Source organism: Triticum urartu, chromosome 2, assembly GCF_003073215.2.
Source record: "Triticum urartu cultivar G1812 chromosome 2, Tu2.1, whole genome shotgun sequence".
Lineage (NCBI taxonomy): Eukaryota > Viridiplantae > Streptophyta > Magnoliopsida > Poales > Poaceae > Triticum > Triticum urartu.
Window position 1 is genome coordinate 83,550,762 of NC_053023.1, and position 23,233 is coordinate 83,573,994.

General features: G+C 49.4%; 5 protein-coding genes across 5 annotated transcripts; 2 read left to right on the top strand and 3 right to left on the bottom strand.

Annotated features, from left to right (window-relative positions):
* The first annotated feature begins 267 nt into the window (after positions 1-267).
* On the top strand, positions 268-1,641 carry LOC125535999 (probable carboxylesterase 18). The gene has a single exon (XM_048699082.1). It carries the CDS (start codon positions 394-396, stop codon positions 1,453-1,455), a length of 1,062 nt encoding a protein of 353 aa, XP_048555039.1. The 5' UTR covers positions 268-393; the 3' UTR covers positions 1,456-1,641.
* Positions 1,642-6,177: 4,536 nt separating this feature from the next.
* On the bottom strand, positions 6,178-7,535 carry LOC125536000 (probable carboxylesterase 18). Its single transcript, XM_048699083.1, has one exon. It carries the CDS (start codon positions 7,527-7,529, stop codon positions 6,348-6,350), a length of 1,182 nt encoding a protein of 393 aa, XP_048555040.1. The 5' UTR covers positions 7,530-7,535; the 3' UTR covers positions 6,178-6,347.
* Positions 7,536-8,990: 1,455 nt separating this feature from the next.
* Positions 8,991-9,901, bottom strand: LOC125536001 (probable carboxylesterase 18). The gene has a single exon (XM_048699084.1). The coding sequence runs from the start codon at positions 9,628-9,630 to the stop codon at positions 9,076-9,078; it is 555 nt and encodes a 184-aa protein (XP_048555041.1). The 5' UTR covers positions 9,631-9,901; the 3' UTR covers positions 8,991-9,075.
* A 4,402-nt stretch (positions 9,902-14,303) lies between these two features.
* On the bottom strand, positions 14,304-16,959 carry LOC125536002 (zinc transporter 8-like). The gene is made up of 3 exons (XM_048699085.1): positions 16,094-16,959; positions 15,862-16,011; positions 14,304-14,863 (listed from the first exon to the last, which is right to left on the bottom strand). The coding sequence occupies exons 1-3, from the start codon at positions 16,778-16,780 to the stop codon at positions 14,558-14,560; spliced, it is 1,143 nt and encodes a 380-aa protein (XP_048555042.1). The 5' UTR covers positions 16,781-16,959; the 3' UTR covers positions 14,304-14,557.
* Positions 16,960-18,320: 1,361 nt separating this feature from the next.
* LOC125536003 (probable carboxylesterase 18) lies at positions 18,321-19,638 on the top strand. The gene has a single exon (XM_048699086.1). The coding sequence runs from the start codon at positions 18,456-18,458 to the stop codon at positions 19,530-19,532; it is 1,077 nt and encodes a 358-aa protein (XP_048555043.1). The 5' UTR covers positions 18,321-18,455; the 3' UTR covers positions 19,533-19,638.
* The last annotated feature ends 3,595 nt before the right edge of the window (positions 19,639-23,233 follow it).

Here is a 23,233-nt window from a genome sequence, read left to right on the forward strand (position 1 = left end):
CTCACAAAGTAAGAGGGGTTTTTTTGCAAAAAAACATGCCGTGTCGGCACCTGACAAGCAGGTCCAGCTGGTCAGATACATCGTCAATACATGTTTATACGCGGATTAGACTTTTTGCAACTATCAGCCTCCTGACATGTAAAAATTAGCAAACATGATACCAATGTACATGTAATGTCTTAATTGTGGTACTCTATCGGTTTCAAAATAGAGTCAAAATAGTTGAGTCATCTATTTTGAAATTTTGAAACGGAGAAAGTACTTGTGTACAATTAACTCGTCGCTGCATGACGCGGACGTTGTCTTTGTCACTGTAGTGATGACAGACACAAACACCGGCAGAAGAATCGATAAAGGCAGAGGCCGAGCTAGCCCCCCAGCGCAACGGAGAGAATGGCCGGCGACGTCGCGCGCAGGGAGCTCCGGGCGCGCGTGGGGGCGATGCCGTGGGCGGTGCGGCTCCAGCTGCGCGCGCTCGAGGCCGCCGTCGACGCCACGCAGCGCCGGGACGGCACCGTCAACCGCTTCCTCTTCTCGCTGCTCGTGGACCGCCAGGCGCCCGCCAACCCCGCGCGCGCCGACGCCGGGGGCGTCCGCTCCGTGGACGTCACCGTCGACGCGTCCACCGGCGTGCGGGCCCGCGTCTACTTTACGGCCGGGGCGGGGGCGGAGGCAGACGCGTCGCCGCGCCCCGTGATCGTCTACTTCCACGGCGGCGGCTTCACGGTGTTCTCCGCGGCCACCCGGCCCTACGACGCGCTCTGCCGCACCATGTGCCGCGAGACGGGCGCCGTCGTCGTGTCCGTGACCTACCGCCTCGCGCCCGAGCACCGCTACCCCGCGGCCTACGACGACGGGGAGGCCGCCCTCCGGTACCTCGCCACCACCGGCCTGCCCGCCGAGGTCCCCGTCCGCGTCGACCTCTGCCGCTGCTTCCTCGCCGGCGACAGCGCCGGCGCCAACATCGCGCACCACGTGGCCCAGCGCTGGACGGCGGCACCCGCGACAACGCCTCCAGCCGTCCACCTCGCCGGCCTCCTGCTCCTGTCCTCCTACTTCGGCGGAGAGGACCGGACCGAGTCGGAGCAAGCGCTGGAGGGCGTGGCCCCGATCGTGAACCTCCGCCGGTCCGACTTCTGGTGGAAGGCGTACTTGCCGGAGGGCGCCGACCGAAACCACCCGGCCGCGCACGTGACGGGCGAGGCCGGCCCGGAGCCGGAGCTGCCGGATGCGTTCCCGCGGGCGATGGTGGTCGTCGGCGGGCTCGACCCGCTCCAGGACTGGGGGAGGCGGTACGCCGGCATGCTGCGCCGGAAGGGCAAGGAGGTGCGCGTGGTGGAGTTCACGGAGGCTGTACACGCCTTCTACTTCTTCCCGGCGCTGCCCGAGACCGGCAAGCTCGTCGATGAGATCTCGGCGTTCGTGGAGAGCACCGCGCCGAGCTCGACCGCCTAGAGAACTAGAGACGATGATTAGGACAACTCGTCGTGGATCTCGTACGTCCCCGTCTCTGCTGATGTTATATTGTTGGCTGATAACCTATTTCACTGTCGAAATCGCTGCGAGCAGCCGCGTCTGTTAAATTATTACACTGTGGTGTGTAAGTTCGAGTTGCCATCTCGATATTTTCTTTGTGCAACATGTGGCATGGGTGATGGGGACATGGCAGTGATGGCACCTAATGTTAGAGAATACTACTAGTTCATATCTCAATTTAGGCACACAAAACCCATAACCTCAAACAATTTATCTAATTCACATCTAGATTATTTTTAAGTATGTCACATCTAATCTTTCACAAATATATAATGCATCAACAAGAAATAAAAAAACTAAGACAAAAAAATATCACTAATAAAATGAACATCAACTTAGATGTGATGTGTTCTAGACAGACTCAACCTCAGATCCCAAACCCCGAAACAAATATCAAGCTTTAATTCGTGCAGATTTGCTATATCTTTCATGAGCAGTGCTGCACCTAGTTTCGCAAAAAAAAAAAACAATGTTGCACCCAGGAAGAGACGTAGGTGTACCACATGTACCTATGCTTAACAAAAACATAGGTGTACCATATTTTATCTTAAATGACCGAAAATGTTTTTTTTTCTTTTTTTATAAAATTAATAATCCTACACCTACGAAGGGAGTTACGTGACACTCCATCACTAATTCTCTTTTCCCTCCTGATTTTCACGGGGATGAGCCTCTCCTCGACCTAGTCCCAATCACAATCTGCCGATTGGCTAACCGCGTAAGATTTCCGTAACTCCCTAGGTAGATGTAGCATTGCTCATAAATAAAAGGCAGTGCTAGGTGTCGGCGGGTCTTATAGCCATCTAATCTGGCATCTCCCCCCTTCCTGAGTCGTCTTCAATCTCCGACGTGTGCGCTTCCGCCCCTCTGCCCCACGCACCTCCACCCCTCTGCCCCACGCGCCTTCGCCTTCGTGCGCAGCTCCGCGAGGGCGACGGTCGCCGCTCGCATCCGACGCCACACAACCCCTCTGCCGCTCGATCGCACCCGACGCCTCACAACCCCCTCGTGCAGCTCCGCCTCAACCTGATTGCAACTCCGTCATAGATCGGGTGCAACTCCTGCCATTTACGCTCCATGGATGTAGCAGCGCCGCCCGCCGTCAAAGCTTGCTACACGAATTGCGTGGTCCACGACCACCAGTAAAATAATAATTGAATGGATGTAGCAAAATACATCGCCTATAGTAGCAAAAAACATCGACGTTGTTGCAACAAAACAAAAAATGTCGCCGCCGTCGCAGGGCGAGCTCCGCTCGCATGGATGTGGCAAAAAAGGTCGCCCGTAGTAGCAAAACAACGATACGGTTGCAGCAAAAACTTTTGCCTCCTCGCTGGTCATAGCTTTTCCCCTAGTCGACTGAAGCTTTTCACACATACGATTGAAGCATTCTCTATCATGGTTGCAACTTTTCTGATTGCCCGGTGTCTGGTTGTAGCTTTCTCTCTCAATAGTTGGAGCTTTTCTCAACTACGGTCAAAGTTTTTCTATCAATGGTTGCACCTATTTCTCTTTTTAAGCAACGCTTGGTTAAGGCTTTCTCTGATGTTTCAATTGAAGGTTTTTGATCGAAGTCTTGTAGCATTTTATGTTGACGGTTGTAGCTTTCTGCGTTGGCACTGATCGCTTGTAGCTTTCTCTACATCTCGTTGAAGCTTTTTATCTAGGGTTTGAAGCTTTTTTGTAAGCAGTTGCAGCATGAAGGCGCATGGCTGTCTGCGATGCCTCCATCGCCGTCCATTGCCCCATGGCGGAGCGATTCAGGGAAGAGTGAGCCTATGGTCGCGTCTTTGTGCAAGTGACGGCGTCGCCAGGGGGTGTGTGCGTGGCCATGACTTGGCGCCGGAGGAAGTGGCCGGCCTGTCATGGCCATGACTTGTACCCGGTCGCGTGTTGTAGCAGCTCGCTAGCGAGCAGTTCCCGCAGAGGCCAGGGAGGAGCGAGCCGGTGGGGGAGGAATGCGAGTGGAGGAGAAAGAGACAAAGTGGGGAGGGAACAACAAAGAGATAAGGTGGGGCCAGCACGTGCTCATGCCATACGATTCCCTCCAACGTCTCACGTGCGTCGACCCAAAGTTCAGCCGGTGCGTCAGGTACAAACGTATTCCTAAGAAAAAGCTTTGTTGCATGCACCACGATCAACTCAAACTCTGAGTAATACTAGACCTACTTAAAGTAAGAGCATCTCCAACAGTCGCGCTAAATTAGCGCCGCGCCGCAAATTAGGCCGTTTTAACGCGCGCGCAACGCGGCGGATCGCTCCAGCAGGCGCGCAAAAACGGCGCGCGCGCTATAACGGGTTGGACGCGCGGTTGAAAACACTTACCCGCGCGGCATATTTCGGGTGCCCGCTACAGCGCGCGACACACTCCAGCGCTCGCGCCCGCACTTCCTCTCCCACTTCCACCCCCCGTCCGGCCGCGCCGCCGCCGCCGCCCGCGCCCCCCGGCGACCGTTCAGGCTTCCCCGGCCTATCCCCGCGCGCCCGCGCTTCCGCCCCATCCCCTCCTAGTCCCGCCGGTGCTCGCGCGCCTCCGTCGTCCGAGGAACGGCGCCCGAGCGCTCGCTGCCGCGCCGCGCCCGCAAGGTGTTTGACAAAACGCCTACAAGGTATGTATTGCTCAAACTTCATGAATTTGATGCATGTTTGAATTGTAGTTTTTATAGTATAGTATTGAACATTGTAGATGAGTTTGTCGTATGATTCTTCCGAAGAAGAATTTGATATGGAAGAGGAGGAAGATCTTGCAATGATCCTAGCTATGCATATAAAAAAAACCGAACGGTGGTTCGGTTATGGGTCGGCAGAAAATTTGGAGGGATAGGATCGATGCCCACAACAGATTGATCAGGCATTATTTTGCGGAGAATCCCATATACCCCGAGTCGTATTTTCGTCGCCGGTTTAGAATGAGCACCGAGTTGTTCAGGCGCATTGCAGAGAAACTAGCCAGCCATGACCGTTTTTTTTTCAGCAAAGGAGGAATGCCGCCGGAGCGCTCGGGCATAGCACCTTTCAGAAGGTGACAGCCGCTTTGCGTATGTTGGCATACGGTATACCGGCTGATCTTGTTGATGATCACTTGGCTATGGGTGAGAGCCAAGCCATCATGTGTGTCAAGCGCTTTGCAGTGGGAATTGTGCAAGTGTTTGGCGAGGAGTATTTAAGATCTCCCAATGCTGAAGACGTCGCAAGGCTATTGGCGATGAACAAAGCTCACGGTTTTCCTGGCATGCTTGGCTCAATAGATTGCATGCATTGGAGTTGGAAGAATTGTCCAAAGGCATGGCATGGGCAATTCCACGGCCAAAAAAAGGGTTCCACTATAATCCTTGAAGCGGTGGCCGATCAGGAGACTTGGATTTGGCATGCATTCTTTGGAATGCCTGGATCTTTGAATGACATCAATGTTGTCAACCGGTCACCACTGATGAATAAGATTGCAAACGGCGAGTTGCCACCGGTGCAGTTTGTAGCAAATGGCCGTACGTACAACTATGGCTATTATCTAGCGGATGGCATCTATCTAAAGTGGCAAACCTTCGTGAAGCCGTTGAAAAAGCCGGAAGGTAAGAAAAATCTTGACTTTCACAATGCTCATGCGGCGGCTAGAAAAGATGTGGAGAGAGCATTTGGGATTTTGCAAGCCCAATTTGCTATTGTGAGAGGACCGGCTAGATTTTGGGATCAAAAAATGCTTTGGTACATCATGCACGCTTGTGTGATCATGCATAACATGATCATCGAGAATGAGTGTGGCCAAGATTTAGACTACTCACAGTATGAGCTCTTGGGATATCCCGTGCGAGTGGGACGGAGGGCTGAAAGGGTAGCCCGTTTTATTGCCTCCTATCATGCCATTCGGCGTCCCGCAACGCACAATGAACTTCAGAATGATTTGATTGAAGAGTGGTGGGCATGGCATGGACGACAAAGAGCATGATGATATCTGCATTCAACATTGTATTGTTCATGAACTATTTGTTGTGTTTATTGCATTTGTTGTACTGAACGATAAACTATTTGTTTGAGTTGTAATGATAACGAAATTGAACTATTTATTGTTGATTTATTTTGTTTGTTTGATCATTTTTGCTCATGTATATGTGGTTTGTGCAGCGCGCGCGCTGTATTTTTGCGCTCTACTGGAGCGGCGCGCGCGTGCTGCATTATAGCGCGGCTGCTGGAGCCAGCGCAGGCGGACGCGCTAAACCAGCCGAAGCGCGCGCGGCAAACAGGTTTTTTGCGCGCGGCGCTTAGCGCGGCTGTTGAAGATGCTCTAACGTATGGTTTCTAGGTAACAGAAAACACATAAATAGTTAGGATTGAATTAAAAGGGATGGGAGGGGCCCGACACCCATAAAAATCAGGGGGATTTGTTACGAAACTGCTCTGCGTACGATGGTTTTCTAGTCCGACCAGTACGACCAAAGAGCATATCATCTCTAAATGCTATGGCCCACAAACTTAATTATCTATAATTGTCTCTAATTGTATAGTGTTGGACAGGCATTCTGTCGTACGTATAGCAAGGTCAAATTTGTTAGGCGGGTTATGTAGGATTAAGTAGATGTATTACGTAGGTGTAGCAATTTCGCTCAAACTCGCTTGTGGAGGCAGTTTACGTAAACTGCTCGTAGCTTGACGTAAATGTAGTATTATCGGTGGAGAAGCACCTGCAAACAAGAGGAATGGCACATCCACGCAACGCTACGTGCAAGCAATACCGAAAGTGAGATTTCCCTCGCATCCGACGCGATGGAGCTCTCGCCGGCGAGGCTGCATACGAGCTGAGTCGACTACACAGCGGATTAATGGTCGCACGTGGTGGTTTCCATGAAGTTCTTAACGTCCTTGACGAGCTTCCCGGCGTCGGGGAGCTTCGGGAACATGTAGAAGCCATGGATGGCGTCCGGAAACTCCAGCACCCGCACCGCCTTCCCCTTCCGCCGCAGCATGGCGGGGTACCGCCGCAGCATGGCGGGGTACCGCCGCTGCCAGTCTTGCAGCGGGTCGAACCCGCCGATCACCACCATCGCCGGCGGGAACGCCTCCGGCAGCTCGGGCTCCGGGCCCGCCTCGCCAGTCACGTGCGCTGCCGGGTGGTTCCGGTCGGCCCCCTCCGGCAGGAACGCCTTCCAGGACCAATCCGAGCGGCGCATGTTCACCACCGGCCCCACGCCCTCCAGCCTCAGCTCTGCTTCGGTGCGCTCCTCGCCGCCGAAGTACGGCTGCAGCAGGATGATGCCGGCGAGGCGGACGGGGTTATTGGAGGAAGCAGCGGCGGACGAGGTCCACCGGTGGGCCACGTGGTGGGCGATGTTGCCGCCGGCGCTGTCCCCGAAGAGGAAGCACCGGGAGAGGTCGACCGGGACGCCGATGTCGGCAGGTAGGCCGGTGGTGGCAAGGTAGCTGAGCACGTCCGCGCAGTCATCGTAGGCGGCGGGGTAACGGTGCTCGGGCGCGCGGCGGTAGTTGACGGAGACGACCACGGCGCCCAGCTCGCGGCAGAAGCGGCGGCACATGGCGTCCAGGGGCGCGGACGCCGCGGAGAGCAGCGCGAAGCCGCCGCCGTGGAAGTACACGAGGACAGGGAGCGGAGTGGCCTCAGCGTTATCCGCGGACGGGGAGAAGACGCGCGCCCAGAGGTTCCTTGCGGGGTCGACGACGACGTCGACGGAGCGGACGCCGAGCGCGTCCGGGCGCGGCCTCGCCGAGGTCTGCCGGTCGGCGAGCGAGAAGAGGGAGCGGTTCACTGTGCCGTCGCGGCGCTGCGAGAGGTCGCAGAAGGCCTCGAGCGCGAGCACCTGGAGCCGCACCGTCCACGGCAGCACCGGAGGCGCCGGCCGCGCGCTCTCGGCTCCCGCCATCAATTTCTTCGTTTCGCTGCCCTTTCTCCGTTGTGCACACGGGAGAACGACGCAAATGCTGAAGCAATGGAAGAAGATTTTGGCACCTACTCGTATTTCCGGACGGAGGAAGTATACATCCATGAGGGTGACGGCAATCCGTGTCCGATCCGATCGCGACGCGGACAATGTATGTCGCCGACGATGGTTTGAAGATGATCATCGTGTGAAGCAGAGCGTCTGCAGTGACGTGTAGCTGCGGGCTACTGCATATGTACTTCACTCCACCCGCCTCGTTTCGGCTCCCCAATATGAATGATCGAAACGGGCGCGTCCAGCCGGCGTCGCCGCTGACACGCCACCGGTGGAGAACCAGGGACGATGATTAACGACCACTAGTGCTGAACCGGACATGCGTCGCACGTTGCACTAATCTATCTTGTGGCTGCAGACTGTTGAGCGGCCACTGGATCTGACGCAATCGAGCTGTTGAACGTCTTCGTCTACTTTGCAGTCTTCTTGCAGAAATATTCGCAGCAGATATTGTGTTGCACTTTTTTTTCTCTCTTTGCAACATAGGTTTGTTGTTGGATTTTTTTACATAGGTCGTGTTTTAGAATTTTGTTTCCGGTCTTCATTTGTTTTTCAACAATGGTGATGTTGTGAAAGAACTCTTGCAGCATAGGTAATGTTGTAGAAAATTTTGAAACTGAAAATAATGTGCAAAAATGTTGCCGTCTTTTGCCTACATCAAGCGCGTCGCCGCCGACCTCAACAGAGCAACATCACACCCATTCCCACTATCACAGAAGCACGCTGCTGCTACCGCCATTGCAGAAGCACGTCGGGGGAGCACAACCACCACCGCCAACAACCACCCTCACCGCCGCGTACCACCACCCTTGTCCTACCACTACCATCCGTACCTGAATGAGTCGAGGTCGTCCATCACTGGCGGAGATTTGGTTGTCGTCATCACCGCGGGGGTCTGCCCCTGTAGGCGCGCACCGCCGCCCTCCCTAGGCCTAGCTGCTGCAGGATCTAGCCCCTGATCGATAAGGGACTAGTTAGAGGGGTTAGCTCCTGACTGTCCGATGAATAGTCCATCCGACGGACACGAAGGGGGCAGATGCTCAACTGGGATTGTTTAGTTGAAGGAAATAATTTTCCTTTCATGAGGGGTTGTCTAATCATTAGTCGACTGATTTTCACCTTATGTGCTTAGTTACATTTCTTCACTCTTTTCCTTCTTATGTCTTTTCGCTTTTTTTCTTTTTTCTAATTTATTTTGCTTCTTTTTTATTCGGAACGATTTTGTTCTTTTTCTTTTTTTTCCATTTCGTGAATTTTTCTTGAGTTCATGCACTTCTTTTGTTTTTTTGAATTCATGAACTTTTTTTCAAGTTCAAGGAACTGTTTTTCAAAAGTTGATGAATTTTTTTATGAAATCGATGAACTTTTTTTTTCAAATGAATGAACTATTTTTTCAAATCCGGTGACCATTTTTAAAATTGATGAACATTTTTGGAAAAATTTCACCAAATTTGGAAAAAAGTTCATCGATCTAATCAAATTTGAAAAAAGTTCATCGTTTTTGAAATCAAGTTCATTGAATTTTAAAAGTTCATCAATTTTTTTAAAAAAATTGATCATTTACGAAAAAGAACAAGAAAATAAAATGTTCCGCGAACTAAAGAGAATAAAAGGCGAAAAGAGAATAAAAGGAGAAAAGGAGAAAAGGAGAAAATGTTCCGATGTCGGCAGGGAGGCCAGCGGTGCCAAGGTAGCTGAGCACGTCCGCGCAGTCATCGTAGGCAGCGGGGTAGCGGTGCTCGGGCGCCAGGCGGTAGTTGACGGAGACGACCACGGCGCCCAGCTCGCGGCAGAAGCGGCGGCACATCGCGTCCAGGGGCGCGGACGCAGCGGAGAGCAGCGCGAAGCCGCCACCGTGACAGTACACGACGACCGGGAGCGGCGCCGCCTCGGGTTTACCCGCGGACGTGGAGAAGACGCGCGCCCAGAGGTTTCTGTGGGCGTCGACGACGACGTCGGCAGAGCGGACGCCGAGCGCGTTCGGGCGCGGCCTCGCCGGGGTCAGGCGGTCGGCGAGGGAGAAGAGGAAGCGGTTCACGGTGCCGTCGCGGCGCTGCGAGAGGTCGCAGAAGGCCCCGAGCGCGAGCACCTGGAGCCGCACCGTCCACGGCAGCACCGGAGGCGCCGGCCGCGCGCTCTCGGCTCCCGCCATCAGTTTCTTGGCTCTTCTACTTGGCCGCCTCCGTCTAGCTGCTCTTTCTCCGTTGTGCGCACGAGAGAATAACGCAAATGCTGAAGCAATGAAAGAAGATTTTGGCACCTACCTACTCCGACAAGTATACATCCATGAGGGTGACTGCAATCCGGATCGCGGACAATGTATGTCGCCGACGATGGTTTGAGGATGATCATCGTGTGAAGCAGAGCGTCTGCAGTGACGTGTCGCTCTCCACCCGCCTCATTTCGGCTCCCCAATATGAATGATCGAAACGGGCGCGTACAGCCGGCGTCGCCGCTGACACGCCGCCGGTCGAAGTCGACCGCGTGGAGAACCAGGGACGATGATTAACGACCACTAGTCCTGAACCGGACATGCAATGCACGTTGCACAAATCTATCTTGTGGCTTTCCAGTGTTTAAAAAAACGTTCACTGACTGGAAAAGTCTGAAAAAAATCAGAAAAAGTAATTCACGTATTCGCTTCTTGAACTTTATACATCCATTGATTCTTCTCGAATAAACAATCTGAGAAAACCCAAAATTGGGAAAGTTCACCGATTTTTTTAACGACTTTGAATATTTGTTGGCGAATTTGCAAAAGTTCACGAATTTTGATTTTTTTGCGAATTTAAAAAATGTTCATGGGTTTGAAAATAGTTGATGGATTCAAAAATATTCAAGAAATAAATGTTGGCTTTGAAAAAAACTTTGTGAGTTTGAAAGAAAGGTTACAATCTTCAAAACAAAGTTTGTATTTTTTTTAAGAAAACATGAGTTTAAAAAATGTTCATGGATTTTTACAAAGTTCAATATTTTAAAAAAGTTTATAATTTTGAAAACATTCATGTGTCCGAAAAAGTTCACGGATTCTAAAAAAGTTCAGGTTTTGAAAATAAATCACGGGTTTTGAAAAAGGTTCACTAATTCAAGAAATGTTTATGAATTTTAGAAAATTTCATTAAAAATAGAAAAAAGTAATAAAGAAAAGAGAATAAAGCAAACAAAACCGGTCCAAAAAAAGAAAAAGGAAAACTGGTTGGAAGATTCTAGAAGCTACACAAAACTGGTTGGAAGCTTCTAGAAGCTTCCCCAAAACCAGTTGATGTAAAAAGCCGTTCGTGAAAAGAAAGACAAACAATGTTACATTTGCCGACCCATTGCATTCGGAGGGGTGTCCGCCATTTGCAGTTAAGCCTATAAGTGCCGCAAAGGACGCCAGATACGGATTGGGGTTGGTTCGCTCCGTCGATGGCTGAACTGTCAACCGTTTGACCGGTCAGTGATGCACTTTTGTAAAAAAAAAGGATCTGAATAATTATTAAAAACATTTTATTCAAGACTTGGATTTGAAAAAAATAGATTTGCAAAAAAATACACAATAAGAAAAAAAAATCATAATTTCAAAAAATAGCAGTTCTGCAAAGGAGTTCTATGATTGTGAAAAGGTAGGAATTTAAAAACATTCATAAATATGACAAACATGTGTGGATTTGAATATATTCATGCATTTGAAAAAGTTCACGGATCAGAAAAGGTTCATGGATTTGAAAAATGTTCAAGAGTTTTGTAAAATGTTCATGAGTGTGAAAAATGTTTGCCAACTAAAAAAATGCTCACAAATTTACTGAACGTTCACGAATTCATTAAAAGTTTGTGGGTTTGAAAAAAGTTCATAAATTTGAAAAATCTCATGGCTTTGAGAAAAGTTCAAGAATTTGAAATCATTTGTGAATTTGAAAATAGTCTATGCACTCAGGGGAAAATGTAAATTCGAACAAAGTTCACGTATTTGAAAATTTTCATACATTTGGAAAAAAATTGCGCAGCAAGAAAAGAAAAAGAAAAAGGAAAAAGAAAAAACTAACAGAAAACCAGAAAAGAAAAACAAAGGAGCGACCCTCTACATGGGCTGGCTCATTACGTACGACTAGTGTATGCTGGTTTGCGAAATGAACTAAAGCCAGAGCCAAGTAGCATTTGGTTGAATCCCTAAAAAAAGCATTTGGTTGATCGGCTCAGTCTGGGAGGTAAAGGAAACGCCTAAAAGGACCTTGGGGAAGTTATGCAAGCACCTATGCGTGGTGAGACAGAAATTATGAAAAAAGAAGTGGCTGGGCTTGTTGAATAATTTTTGGAATTAGAAGAAATTCACTGGCCCTATTGATCGCGGATAAATTGGTTGAAAACAGAGACATAAATACGGAATTCTTTCACGAGTTTGCGTTGACGAGTAGAAAAAGAAATATAATTACTCTTCTCAAGAATAATCATGGCACTTGGCTTGAAGGTACTGATGCGCTAACCCTATGATTCTTGATTGTTTCATTAACCCGTTTTCGTCGGAAGTTCATGAAACAGACCCGGACCTGCTAGTTAAGCTGCACACGCATGTCACCGCGCCCTGAGATGAATGATATGCTGTTATCTCCTTGCACAACGAAGGATGTGAAAAATAGTTGTTGATAGTATTAAGGATCTCAAAGCACCGGGGCGAGATGGACTACATGCTATTTTTTATAAAAGAACTATTGGCATATTTTTTGGAGAAGAAATTACACAGGAACTATTGTACGCTCTTAACATGAGGGTGATTTAGGAGGAGCGGAATAATACTGCGGTTGTTGCAATCTTGAAAACTGATAATCATGAGGTGGTTACATAATTTAGGTCAATAAGTTTTTACAATGTTATTTATAAGATTATATCCAAGATATTGGTGTCCCAATGGAAGTCAATTCTTCATAAATCATTTCTCCAACTCAAAGTGTCTTTGTACCTGGCAGATTGATCATTGATAACGTACTGGTGGCACATGGGTTCGTCTAGCGAATCGAAAATAGAAAGGTAGAAAGGATGGATTATATGGTCTTTGTGCGGTTAAGTTGGATATGTATAAGGCGTACGGCAGAACTGAGTGGATGTTCTTGAAGATTATGATGGCCAAGTTGGGATTAACTTGGTTATGAATTATGTTAGTTTGGTTAGATATACAGTATGATATAACTCTTTGGAGACGGATAGTTTTACACCCACGAGGTGACGAGGGGCATTCATCAAGGGGGTCATCTATCACATATTTACTCCCGTTATGTGTTGATGCCTTATCAAGTATGATGTCACATGCAAAACAAGTTGGTGGCGTTGATGAGATTAAGGTGTGCAGAAATGGACCATCAGTTTGACACCTTTTATTGACCGATGACCTTGTTTCCTATGACATCGGTTATGTTAAATTCAACTTCCTTGCAACATGTTCTTGTTTCTTATTGTGCAAAATCAGGACAATTGGTGAGTAGAGGTAAATCAAATATCTTCTTTATCCCAAACACAAATGTCATGCTAAAGACGGAGATCTGCAATGAACTGCATATTGATAATGAGGCTTTATCAGATAAGTACTTGTTTGCCTGCATTGTGGGGGCGGATAGGTGTGACTTTTATAAACACTTTTTGAAAAGAATTAGGGGTTGGAAGGAAAAACACCTATCGCTAGCTGGAAAGGAAATCCTAATTAAGACTGTGGCCAATGCATTATGGTCTATGCAATGTTAGTGTTTAAAATTACTAAGGGCCTCTGCAAGGACATAATGAATACTATTGCAGGTTTCTAGTGGGGTGATGATAGAGATGAGAAGGAAATGCATTGGTACGCCTGGTGAAAGTGTGCTGAAAAAATGGGAGCATGGGATTTCGTGACTTACACTCTTTTACCTTGCAATGCTTGCCAAATAAGCATGTATACTTGTTAATCTTTTTTTTTTTGCGGGAAATGTATACTTGTTAATCGACCCAATTCTCTTTGTGCTAGAGTCATGGAATCATAGTACTATATCCCTCTGTTCCTAAATATAAATATTTTTAGAGATTTCAATACAGACTACATTCAGATATATATAGACATAATTTGAAGTGTGGATTCACTCATTTTACTCCATATGTAGTCCATGGCTAATGTAACAACCATGGACACTTGTGACAAAAGATGGCCTCGCCATGGTTTCCTCTCTTCGTATTCATGAAGTCGTAGTGGAGTTTGATTGTCTGGAGATCGTTAATTTCTGTATGGGACAATCTCAGTGGTGGGATCCTGTAGCTGCCGTGTCTGCAGAAATCGTGGATTCGGTTACATCAATTAGGGAAGGTGGAATTCAAGCATTGTCCATGTGAGGCTAATGGCCTAACTCTTACTTTATCAATCATATTTCTTGTATTTGGGACGATGATCCCTCTAGCTGTTTATTTGCTAGGCTTGTGGATGGCGTAATTGCTGTTAATTATCATTTATTTGAAGAAATTATTTGCAACGGTTTTATTTGAAAGGCTTGTCAAAGGTGACGACATAATGTAGATTTCCCTTGTGATAAGCACACACACTTTTCGTACCTCCCAAACTCTTGGTCCAAAACCAACATTACTGGTTTGCTTAGATGCCTACACTACTGGGTTGGCATTACCAGTTTGGGTAGATGAAGAATATGTGCCAAGCTTACATCGTTTCAGCCTCGATGATCCAATATACGTAAATCTATATATATTTCTTGTATTTGGGACGATGATCCCTCTAGCTGTTTATTTGCTAGGCTTGTGGATGGCGTAATTGCTGTTAATTATCATTTATTTGAAGAAATTATTTGCAACGGTTTTATTTGAAAGGCTTGTCAAAGGTGACGACATAATGTAGATTTCCCTTGTGATAAGCACACACACTTTTCGTACCTCCCAAACTCTTGGTCCAAAACCAACATTACTGGTTTGCTTAGATGCCTACACTACTGGGTTGGCATTACCAGTTTGGGTAGATGAAGAATATGTGCCAAGCTTACATCGTTTCAGCCTCGATGATCCAATATACGTAAATCTATATATATATCCTGGACTCATGTCATGGAGCAAAACTGTTTCATGTTTCTGGCTTCCGGCTAGGCCCATTTGGCGAGCATGGACATGAGGCCTGCACCGACCAACATGGAGACATTGATACCGAGTTGCAGCTTCCCCCTGCTCTGCACCTTTGGGTTCATGAAGTCCTCGGCGAGGAGGTCGACGAGGGCCATGTAGACGAGGATCCCCGCTGCCACGGAGTTGAGGCTGCCCTCCACCACCAGCGCCGTCGGGCTGTTCTCGTTGTACACTCGCGATATGCCGAAGCCGACGGCGATGCCCACCGGCGTTGTCAGGCAGAAGAAGAGGATCATGGTCACAATGGACCTAGCCTTGAACTTTGCCTGCATCATCGTCAGAAAATAATGAGGACAAAATTCGGACATACCAGGTTATCGATGGAATGGTGCTAATGATTAATCGTGGTCTTGAGAGGATATTATTTTCTGGTTAAAATGAGTGGGTGAAAACTAGCAGGGGATTCCTTGGAGTTGTTAAAGTGGGTCAATTTTTTGTTCTCAAACATCTGATGACATATGCAGTTACTGATTCATTTGCTTTGTTCTGCAGGCCACCCGAAGTGCTCTGCTCTACTTTCTCCTCTCTCATGACTACCAGACATATATTATCTAGATATGCGTGTATATATGGTTCTCTAGCTAGAACTTTACACGGAAGAGCATCGTAGAATTCCACCCTTTGTGAAGCACAAGTTCTAGCCAGTGTTTGTTTACATGGGCGTTTCCACTTTTGATGGAGACCATACATGCAAAGTTTCAGTTATGCATATACAGCCATCCGTTAAAAAGTTCATACATGGAAAGACTCGGCCTATTGTTCTATTCTTTTAGAAATAGGCAAGCAAGTCAAGTAGAGTAGCACCTTTGTGTTCAAAAAAAGAGAGAGTAGAGTACCTTTGCTCCACGAGTGACTGGTCAAATATGCTTGGTTTTGATCAAGATGTATAATTTGGGATTACCGGCAGATATTTTGTCTATATGTATTGCTCTCTTTTGGTATTAATTATAACTTCACTATTTTGGAAGAACTCTGATTATTAGTTGTACTCCGCAGCTTCGACCTGATCTTCACTAGGTGTTGTGTGCGTGTGTGTGTGTGTGTGTGTGTGTGTGATAGTGTGTTTACATTGTAATCGGCGAGTTTTTTTTAAGAAATTGTGACAAAGCTCGCAACTATAAAAACCAACACGCATGTGCACGGCAATAATTAATCCCTCCGTCCCATAATGTAAGATGTTTTTTTGACACTACACTAGTGTCGAAAAACGTTCTATATTATGAGACGAAGGGAGTATAAATGAAGGGAGTGCGGGTGTGTATACCTGAACTATGCAGCCACCAAGGCCCATTCCTTCGAACATCTGGTGGAAGCTCAAGGCGACGACGAGAGGTTTGATTGTTTCCGGGTCCTGAGACGCGCCGAGGGAGATGCCGATGATCACCGAGTGCACCACAATACCCAGCTCAAGAACCTACAATACAACATCGTTAATTATTGTCAAAAATAGATTACTAAAAACAGGATACAAGAATCTGTTAATTTCTCTAACCAACCTGAGAGATTACGCGATGCCGGATCGTGTCCTTTTCGTCCTCGGCGCCGCCAACGGCCGCGACGAGCGCCGCCGACCCGTGGGTGTGGCCATGGGTCGCGTGCGTGTGCAAGTGAACATGTCCCTCGTGCTCCCCGTCGTCGTGGTAGTGGCGCGCTAACTCGCTGGCGGCGGCAGCAGCAGCAGCCTGTTTCTCCTCGTCCACCACGGCGGCGCTGCTGCCGTGGGCTCGGTCCTTGTTCAAGTGGGCGCGCGTGAAGTACCCCGTGGCGAGGGTGTCGACCACGAGCGTGCCGATGGCGCCGACCATGGCTCCCAACCCGGCGAACGGGAAGTCCTTCCACGGCCCGGCGGCGGGCAGGCAGTCCGACGTAAGGTTCTCGAACGCGTCGGGGAGGATGTGGATGAACCCCGTGGCGAGGATTACCCCCGCCGCGAACGCCTTGACCAGGAAGAAGACGTCGCCGTCGGGCCGGAGCGCGGGCACGTGTCGCCCCAGCACGGGCAGGGAGCAACCCATAGCCCCGCAGATGAGGATGGAGAAGAAGGCCGCGATCTTGAGAGGCCTCGCCCGCGCGCGGTCGCGCGCCGCCGACTCCGCCGACCCGCACTCGTCCTCGCCCCGCACGGCCGAGATCAGGAGCAGCGCCACGACGGCGGCGAGCAGGACAGCGGCGCCCCGCTTCATGGCTTAGGCTGTCGGGTGGGCGATGGCGCGAGGGAGAAGAGACCAAGAAACGGACGGAAGAGCTTCGGAGCTAGCTACGGACTACGGTGGTTGCAGGGGGTTTATATAGAGGGAGGAAGTGAGGAACAGCTCTGCTGTAGCCAGGAATCGCCATTGATTAGGGTTTATAGTAGTCAATTACATAGGCGATCGGTTGAGGTGAAAACGGCTGTCTCTGGCACAAGGTGACGACATGCATGTGAATATACGCCGCCCGCGATATAGGCGAGCTCGATTTGACCGTTGGATGATGTGCTAATTAGGGAAGCAGATTGTTTTCCTGATTTACTTGGGCGTTTATTATCGGGGAAATTACTCACGATGACGACACTCTGCCGTCCAATGAGGTAATTTCGGTACGCGGTTCGTAGTTGTCTTGGACTATGGTGGTTATTTGATGGCGGACGCGGCGTCACGTGGCGGGCTCGACCCTGTTATATGAGTGTGGGCCGGGCCGGTTTGTAGGGCTTTCTAGTCGTTCTGATGAGACAGCCCAGCCCACTAGAACCATAGAAGCGACCCTCTAAAATGGCACATTATGGCGTTTCTACCTCGCTGCGGCAACATTTTTCAACACCATCTCAACAATTTTTCTCTCCTACTACTTTGTCCTTATAACATTTAAATATGCATGTAATCAAACATTTTTCTTATTGTTTGAACAAAATGGTATCCATATCTCTCTGTTGTAAGTTGCACTCGCCGACGAAGATGCTCGTTGCAGCATTGCTATCAGCCTTGAACCTGCTACGACTAGCCTTGTAGCATTGCGCGTCCTTGTTGCAATATTTATTGGCATGCCTCGCAACATTGTAATTTCGGCATTGCACCGTCGCACGTCCAGCTTGTATCAATTTTGTAGCGTCGTGCGTCCAAACTAGGGACACGATTTAGAAGGTTCCAAAAATCGATGGAAAAAGAAGCTTTCTAAGGGCTGACCCACTATGGAATCATAGGGAACTGTTGTGATCTGGATAGTACCGATCTTGAGGCACTACAAGCCGCCGCGACCCCGACGCCGAAGCACTAAGCTGTCACTTGGAACCTCCAACACACCTTGTCACAGAGCCTAGCCATCAAGCCCATCACGCAAGGCTAACAATGACACATCTAGATGAAGGTTCAAGCGCGACCGCCCAAAAGTAGCCTCGCCACATGTTGTTGTGCCCCTCATCGTCGACATGCCCGTCTAGCTCCGCCACTGACCATATGCACCCACCATCTGAGACCATCAGTCGGGGATCTCCCCTATAGAGCGAGCCATCCCATGCTGATAATAGGCGTGGGTAGCTGGATCTAGCGAGCTTGGGTCCAGGAGGAAGGTGGGACACATGATCTTGAGTACTGTACACAAATATTTTCCGTTGAAAAAGCTTTATTCTTGAATATCTTTTGATCCGCCGTATACAAGTGCAAGCTCAGACTGCGTGTCACTTTCAAACAAATAATTTCTCCATTCTCTCGTGTGCCATGCACTGCTTCTGTCACAGTCTCAACAGCCACTTTGGAAAAAGCTTTATTATTGCTTGCAATGCATTCAAGTCCATATAAACGGGAGTACTCGGCTACTCGCAGCGCTGGGCTCCTTCAGTTCAGTCTGCCACACAATTCAACACGGGAGGAGTGAGACTGAGACATGGAGGCCACGACGAAGAACCAAGAAACAGGCGCCGGCGACAAGAGCGCGCGGCCGTCGCCGCCGGCGCTGCCGTGGTCGGTGAGGCTCCAGCTGTTCGCGCTCGTCACCGCCAACGACATCGCGCAGCGCCGCGACGGGACCGTCAACCGCTTCCTCTTCTCCTTCGGCGACCGGCAATCGCCCGCGAGGCCGCGCCCGGACGCGCACGGCGTCCGCTCCGCCGACGTCACCGTCGACGCCTCCCGGAACCTCTGGGCGCGCGTCTACTCCCCCGCGGCGGAGGCGGCCGGGCGGACCCCGCTCCCCGTCCTCGTCTACTTCCACGGCGGCGGCTTCACGCTGCTCTCCGCGGCCTCCACGCCCATCGACGGCATGTGCCGCCGCTTCTGCCGCGAGCTGGGCGCCGTCGTCGTGTCCGTGAACTACCGCCTCGCGCCCGAGCACCGCCACCCGGCCGCCTACGACGACTGCGTGGACGTGCTCCGCTACCTCGGCGCCACCGGCGGCCTCCCCGCGGACGCCTCCGTCCCGGTCGACCTCTCCCGCTGCTTCCTCGGCGGGGACAGCGCGGGGGGCAACATCGTCCACCACGTCGCCCAGCGGTGGACGGACGCGCCTCCCCCCGGCAGCCCCGTCCGCCTCGCCGGCATCATCCTCCTGCAGCCGTACTTCGGCGGCGAGGAGCGCACGGAGGCGGAGCTGAGGCTGGAGGGCGTGGCGCCGGTGGTGAACATGCGGCGCTCCGACTGGGCGTGGAGGGCGTTCCTGCCGGAGGGGGCGGACCGGAACCACCCGGCGGCGCACGTGACGGGCGAGGCGGGCCCGGAGCCCGAGCTGGCGGAGGCGTTCCCGCCGGCGATGGTGGCCGTCGGCGGGCTGGACCCGCTGCAGGACTGGCAGCGGCGGTACGGCGCCATGCTGCGGCGGAAGGGGAAGGCGGTCAAGGTGCTCGAGTTCCCGGACGCCATCCACGCCTTCTACTGCTTCCCGGAGCTCCCCGACTCCGGCAGGCTCGTGGAGGAGATCAGGGCGTTCATCGGGACCAACGCGCCCACTCATCGCCCCGATGCTTGAGAAGATCTGCGTGATGCGAGGGGTATAATTTGAACTTAATCCCTGTGTGATGCCTATAGCGATCAATTGCGTTTTGGATAATTGAATTGGAAGCTTTGGATCTGAAGTCGATTGAGACGAACTGCCGTGTGAGCCGTGAGGTGTCCGTGCGTGTGCGCCGCATGGAGCACGAGGTCGTCGGTGCACGTGGGACGGGGGGAGAACAGGCCACCCGTGTTCTGCCGGTATCGAGCGCGGACCACACGATGGTGCAATGCAATCCCTCTCAACAGGAGATGTTTTTTAAAGAAACGGTGTTCACACGCAATGCGACGGCGCCTGAACTGCAACCATTTTTTTTCATTTCACTATCGAACACGCGTGTCAACAATGTACAGAAGCCTGGCATGGAAGGGAAATGCTCGAAAACGAGAGGCCACGAAGATGTAGCGTCACTTATCCCGCTCCAGGGAAAAGATCAGCTTAGAGCAACTCTAACAGACCCCGCATCCCGTCGATTCGTAAAACACGTTTGCAGTTCGCGCAAAATCGTTTTTGTGGGCCGGCTTAGATGGTCACAGATGCAGACCCCTTAAACGGTTCATAAAAAAAAATATTCGTAGAATATACTTTTTTACGTGTCGGCTTTGCGAGGTCTGCTCTTTGCACCGCTGCATCCCGCATCTCATCGGTCCGTAAATATCAAATCCAACATAATACAACAATCGAAAGCAAAACTTAATTATTCAAATCAAACATAATACAATAATCATCCATATCTCTACTCCTAAAGGAGCAGTCCGTACGTCGTTGGTTTGTTCGTTCGACCTCCCCTCCCATCGACCCCACATGTTCTTTTCTCCCCTTTTGAAGTCCACCTGGTCGATCAATTTTGTTGGCAGACCGATTCCCTACCTTCCTGCTTTTGTAATCTTCCTTTTTTAGACACTTTAATCTTCCTTGTATAGCCACGGACGATCAATCCCAGATCATATCCTTCTCACCCACGACAGCCAAACCCTATGAGCCCTTCCCATCACGTTTTTCTCCTGTGGCGTCTAGATAGATGAAACAGTGGCACTCAGGGCAGCATCGGCGGCGGGCTTAGGATGATGGTGGAAGACGGGCGTGAGGTACAGATTTTTCCCTCGACCCGAGCCTGCTCATCTCTCCCATCTTGGTCTCTCTAGGAATGACGTGCGGCGGCGTCGAAGCAAGACAGTGGCACGGCTGCGTGATCGCGCCCTCGAGCGAGTGCGGTGGAGACGAACTGAGGGGCGCGGGGGAGGCAGACTGGAGGCACGGCCGTCGGTGGGTTACTCTGCCATGCCGCTCTTCCTCTCCCCTTGTGTGTGCATCTTCTTCCATCTGGTAATGGTCGCTCCACTCTCCTCTGTTCCGGTTAGAGCGCCTTAATTTTTATTTGCCTTACCAACTTGCCGTCAGCCGGGTGTCCGCCACTGTCGCGATGTAAAGTAATCTATTTCATGCATATACGCTTTGTCTCTCCCTTATATCTCTCTTCCATGGCACTTCCTGGCTAGCCGTCGCCCAAATCAAACTCATCAGCAGCAGTTCATGGCAGCAGTCAATCCGTCAATGGGATCAATGCAGACCGCTGCGTGAGGCAATAAGTAAGACTTGTGCACGTACAACCCTGAGCTAGAAACTCGATCTATGTCAATATTTGTTCAAAGCTAATGTATCGATTTATTTGGACTGCTACAGTGATGTGATGTCTTAGAATTTGTTCATCATAACACAGTGTGAACAATTGATTTGGTTCATTGGTTCGGTGAACTGGTGCAGGTGTGTTCATGCCGGTGCCGCCATCACTCTTGAAGGTTTGAAGGGAACAACTGGATGCAATGGTGAATGGATGAAGTTGTATGCTTCTTTCTTGTTCTTGGTGTTCAACAGAAGTTGCAAGTTTATTATGCCTAGAGCTGTTATTTTGTGTATGTATTATAGCCTGTATATTTGCCAAACTGTGTGAATTCTCCTATGACCCGGTATAAATTTTAGCTATCATTTACTTTATCAATTCAGAACTGATTTTTTATGTTGGTTTTGTGAACCCAATTGCTGCTGTCAGATGGAGCTGTTTTGTTGGAGAAGTTTTGTGGCTGGGACAATGTCACCAATGACGAGGGGCCTCCATCCTGATAGATTATCTACTGCTGACATGTTTGATTTGCAGAGCTGATGTTGCACGAAGAAACAAGAAACATGTTTGATTTGTAGGGTGATGCTGCACTAATTATTCAGTTTGTTGTCTTTCCAATCCAAAAGAAGTAAGCGCTTGATTTGGACAAGCCATGGTGACACCAACTCCCAGCCAAAGTGATATGTAATTTGACATAACTTATCCCTGGTTGTGTAATGGAGAAATTAGGGATGCCTGAGATCAGCGATGAGGCGGTGGCATGCGCTCGTCCTCTCAGCCCATGTTTTGCTGCCATGGTGCCCTTCACTTACGTCCGCCTCTAGCTGACGCTTGCAACACCTATCCCTTTCCACAACTCATCCATAACACAGGACAACACCACTAATGTGAGCACTGTTCAGTTATTGTTGCTTTTATTCTTGAAGTCATCTTGGCTCCCTAATTCTAAGCATGACTGTAGTTGTTTGAATTATGTTTGCTACTTCATGTACTCATAAGCATTATTCTTATGTATACGCAGTATTCTTCTTCTTCTTCTTTTCCTTCACCAAAGTGGTTTCATGAACTCATAAGCGCTACACTTTGGTGGCCATGATATTTCTCATATGGCATCATGTCTTTTTCTATTCAGATCTCAACATGAAATTGTTGGAGCAGTTCTAAACTTGATTGGTGGTCGAAGAACAAAAAACTTGGACTCATGTTCACAACCTTGGAGGAGGGAAACATCAAAAGTTCGTTAGTGCAGGACTGTGCTGGGCAGCATGTGAGGCCCCAACCGACGCACTCGTGCACCAAAGGCCCAGTACACATATACGCTACATCGTGAACTGTGGTCACTGCGTCTACTGGGACTATTTAGGTAATTTGAATTACCCTTGTCTAAAAAATAAATGCAATTTGAATTTTCTTCCAATCCCACATGAATGTCAGTAATTAGTATGACACTGGTATTGCAAATCTTCAGTGTCCAGTTTTTTTGGTAATGGAACATTTTGACCTACATAAATGGATTCCAGGAGAACATGATGCGAGCAGTACTGGCAAAAGCATGTGTGGTTAGATATTTGTTCGGAGGAATTATTACAAGAAAATGTGAAAGAGTAAGGTTTGGGAAGGATATGAAAGGAAGCATTGATATTCATGATGGAGTGCTGGTTATAGGATGACAGCCGGCTAGAGGATGAGGGTAGCTTCTTTCTGTTGGTTAAAGATCTCATGGGTTCCTCCGACGCTAACTATGTCTATATTATTGGTATGTGACCTGCACATGTTATGCTTAGATGCACTTCTAAATTTCTTACATGCGTATACATATTTTATTTATTGGTTTATCACTAATTTCTACTACAACCTGAGTATTGATCTCATGCATGCTTATACATAATTACTGTTGATTTACAACCATTTGTGGTATAGCATTACTTTGCACTGTAATCAGGAAGATGTATCTTGACGATGATCTCATTATTTGACCGAAATTGGGATATATGAGATGGTCTATATATGTGAGACTCGTGGAGACTAATGTATGATTATTTCATTTCATTTTGAT

Excerpts from the sequence above, each read along its gene's own strand:
- LOC125535999 (XM_048699082.1), top strand. The coding sequence starts at position 394 with ATGGCCGGCGACGTCGCGCGCAGGGAGCTCCGGGCGCGCGTGGGGGCG.
- LOC125536000 (XM_048699083.1), bottom strand. The coding sequence starts at position 7,529 with ATGGATGTATACTTCCTCCGTCCGGAAATACGAGTAGGTGCCAAAATC.
- LOC125536001 (XM_048699084.1), bottom strand. The coding sequence starts at position 9,630 with ATGGCGGGAGCCGAGAGCGCGCGGCCGGCGCCTCCGGTGCTGCCGTGG.
- LOC125536002 (XM_048699085.1), bottom strand. The coding sequence starts at position 16,780 with ATGAAGCGGGGCGCCGCTGTCCTGCTCGCCGCCGTCGTGGCGCTGCTC. Across the intron at positions 16,012-16,093 it reads GGCATCGCGTAATCTCTCAG|GTTCTTGAGCTGGGTATTGT; the intron begins GTTGGTTAGAGA and ends GTTGTATTGTAG. Across the intron at positions 14,864-15,861 it reads TTGGTGGCTGCATAGTTCAG|GCAAAGTTCAAGGCTAGGTC; the intron begins GTATACACACCC and ends ACGATGATGCAG.
- LOC125536003 (XM_048699086.1), top strand. The coding sequence starts at position 18,456 with ATGGAGGCCACGACGAAGAACCAAGAAACAGGCGCCGGCGACAAGAGC.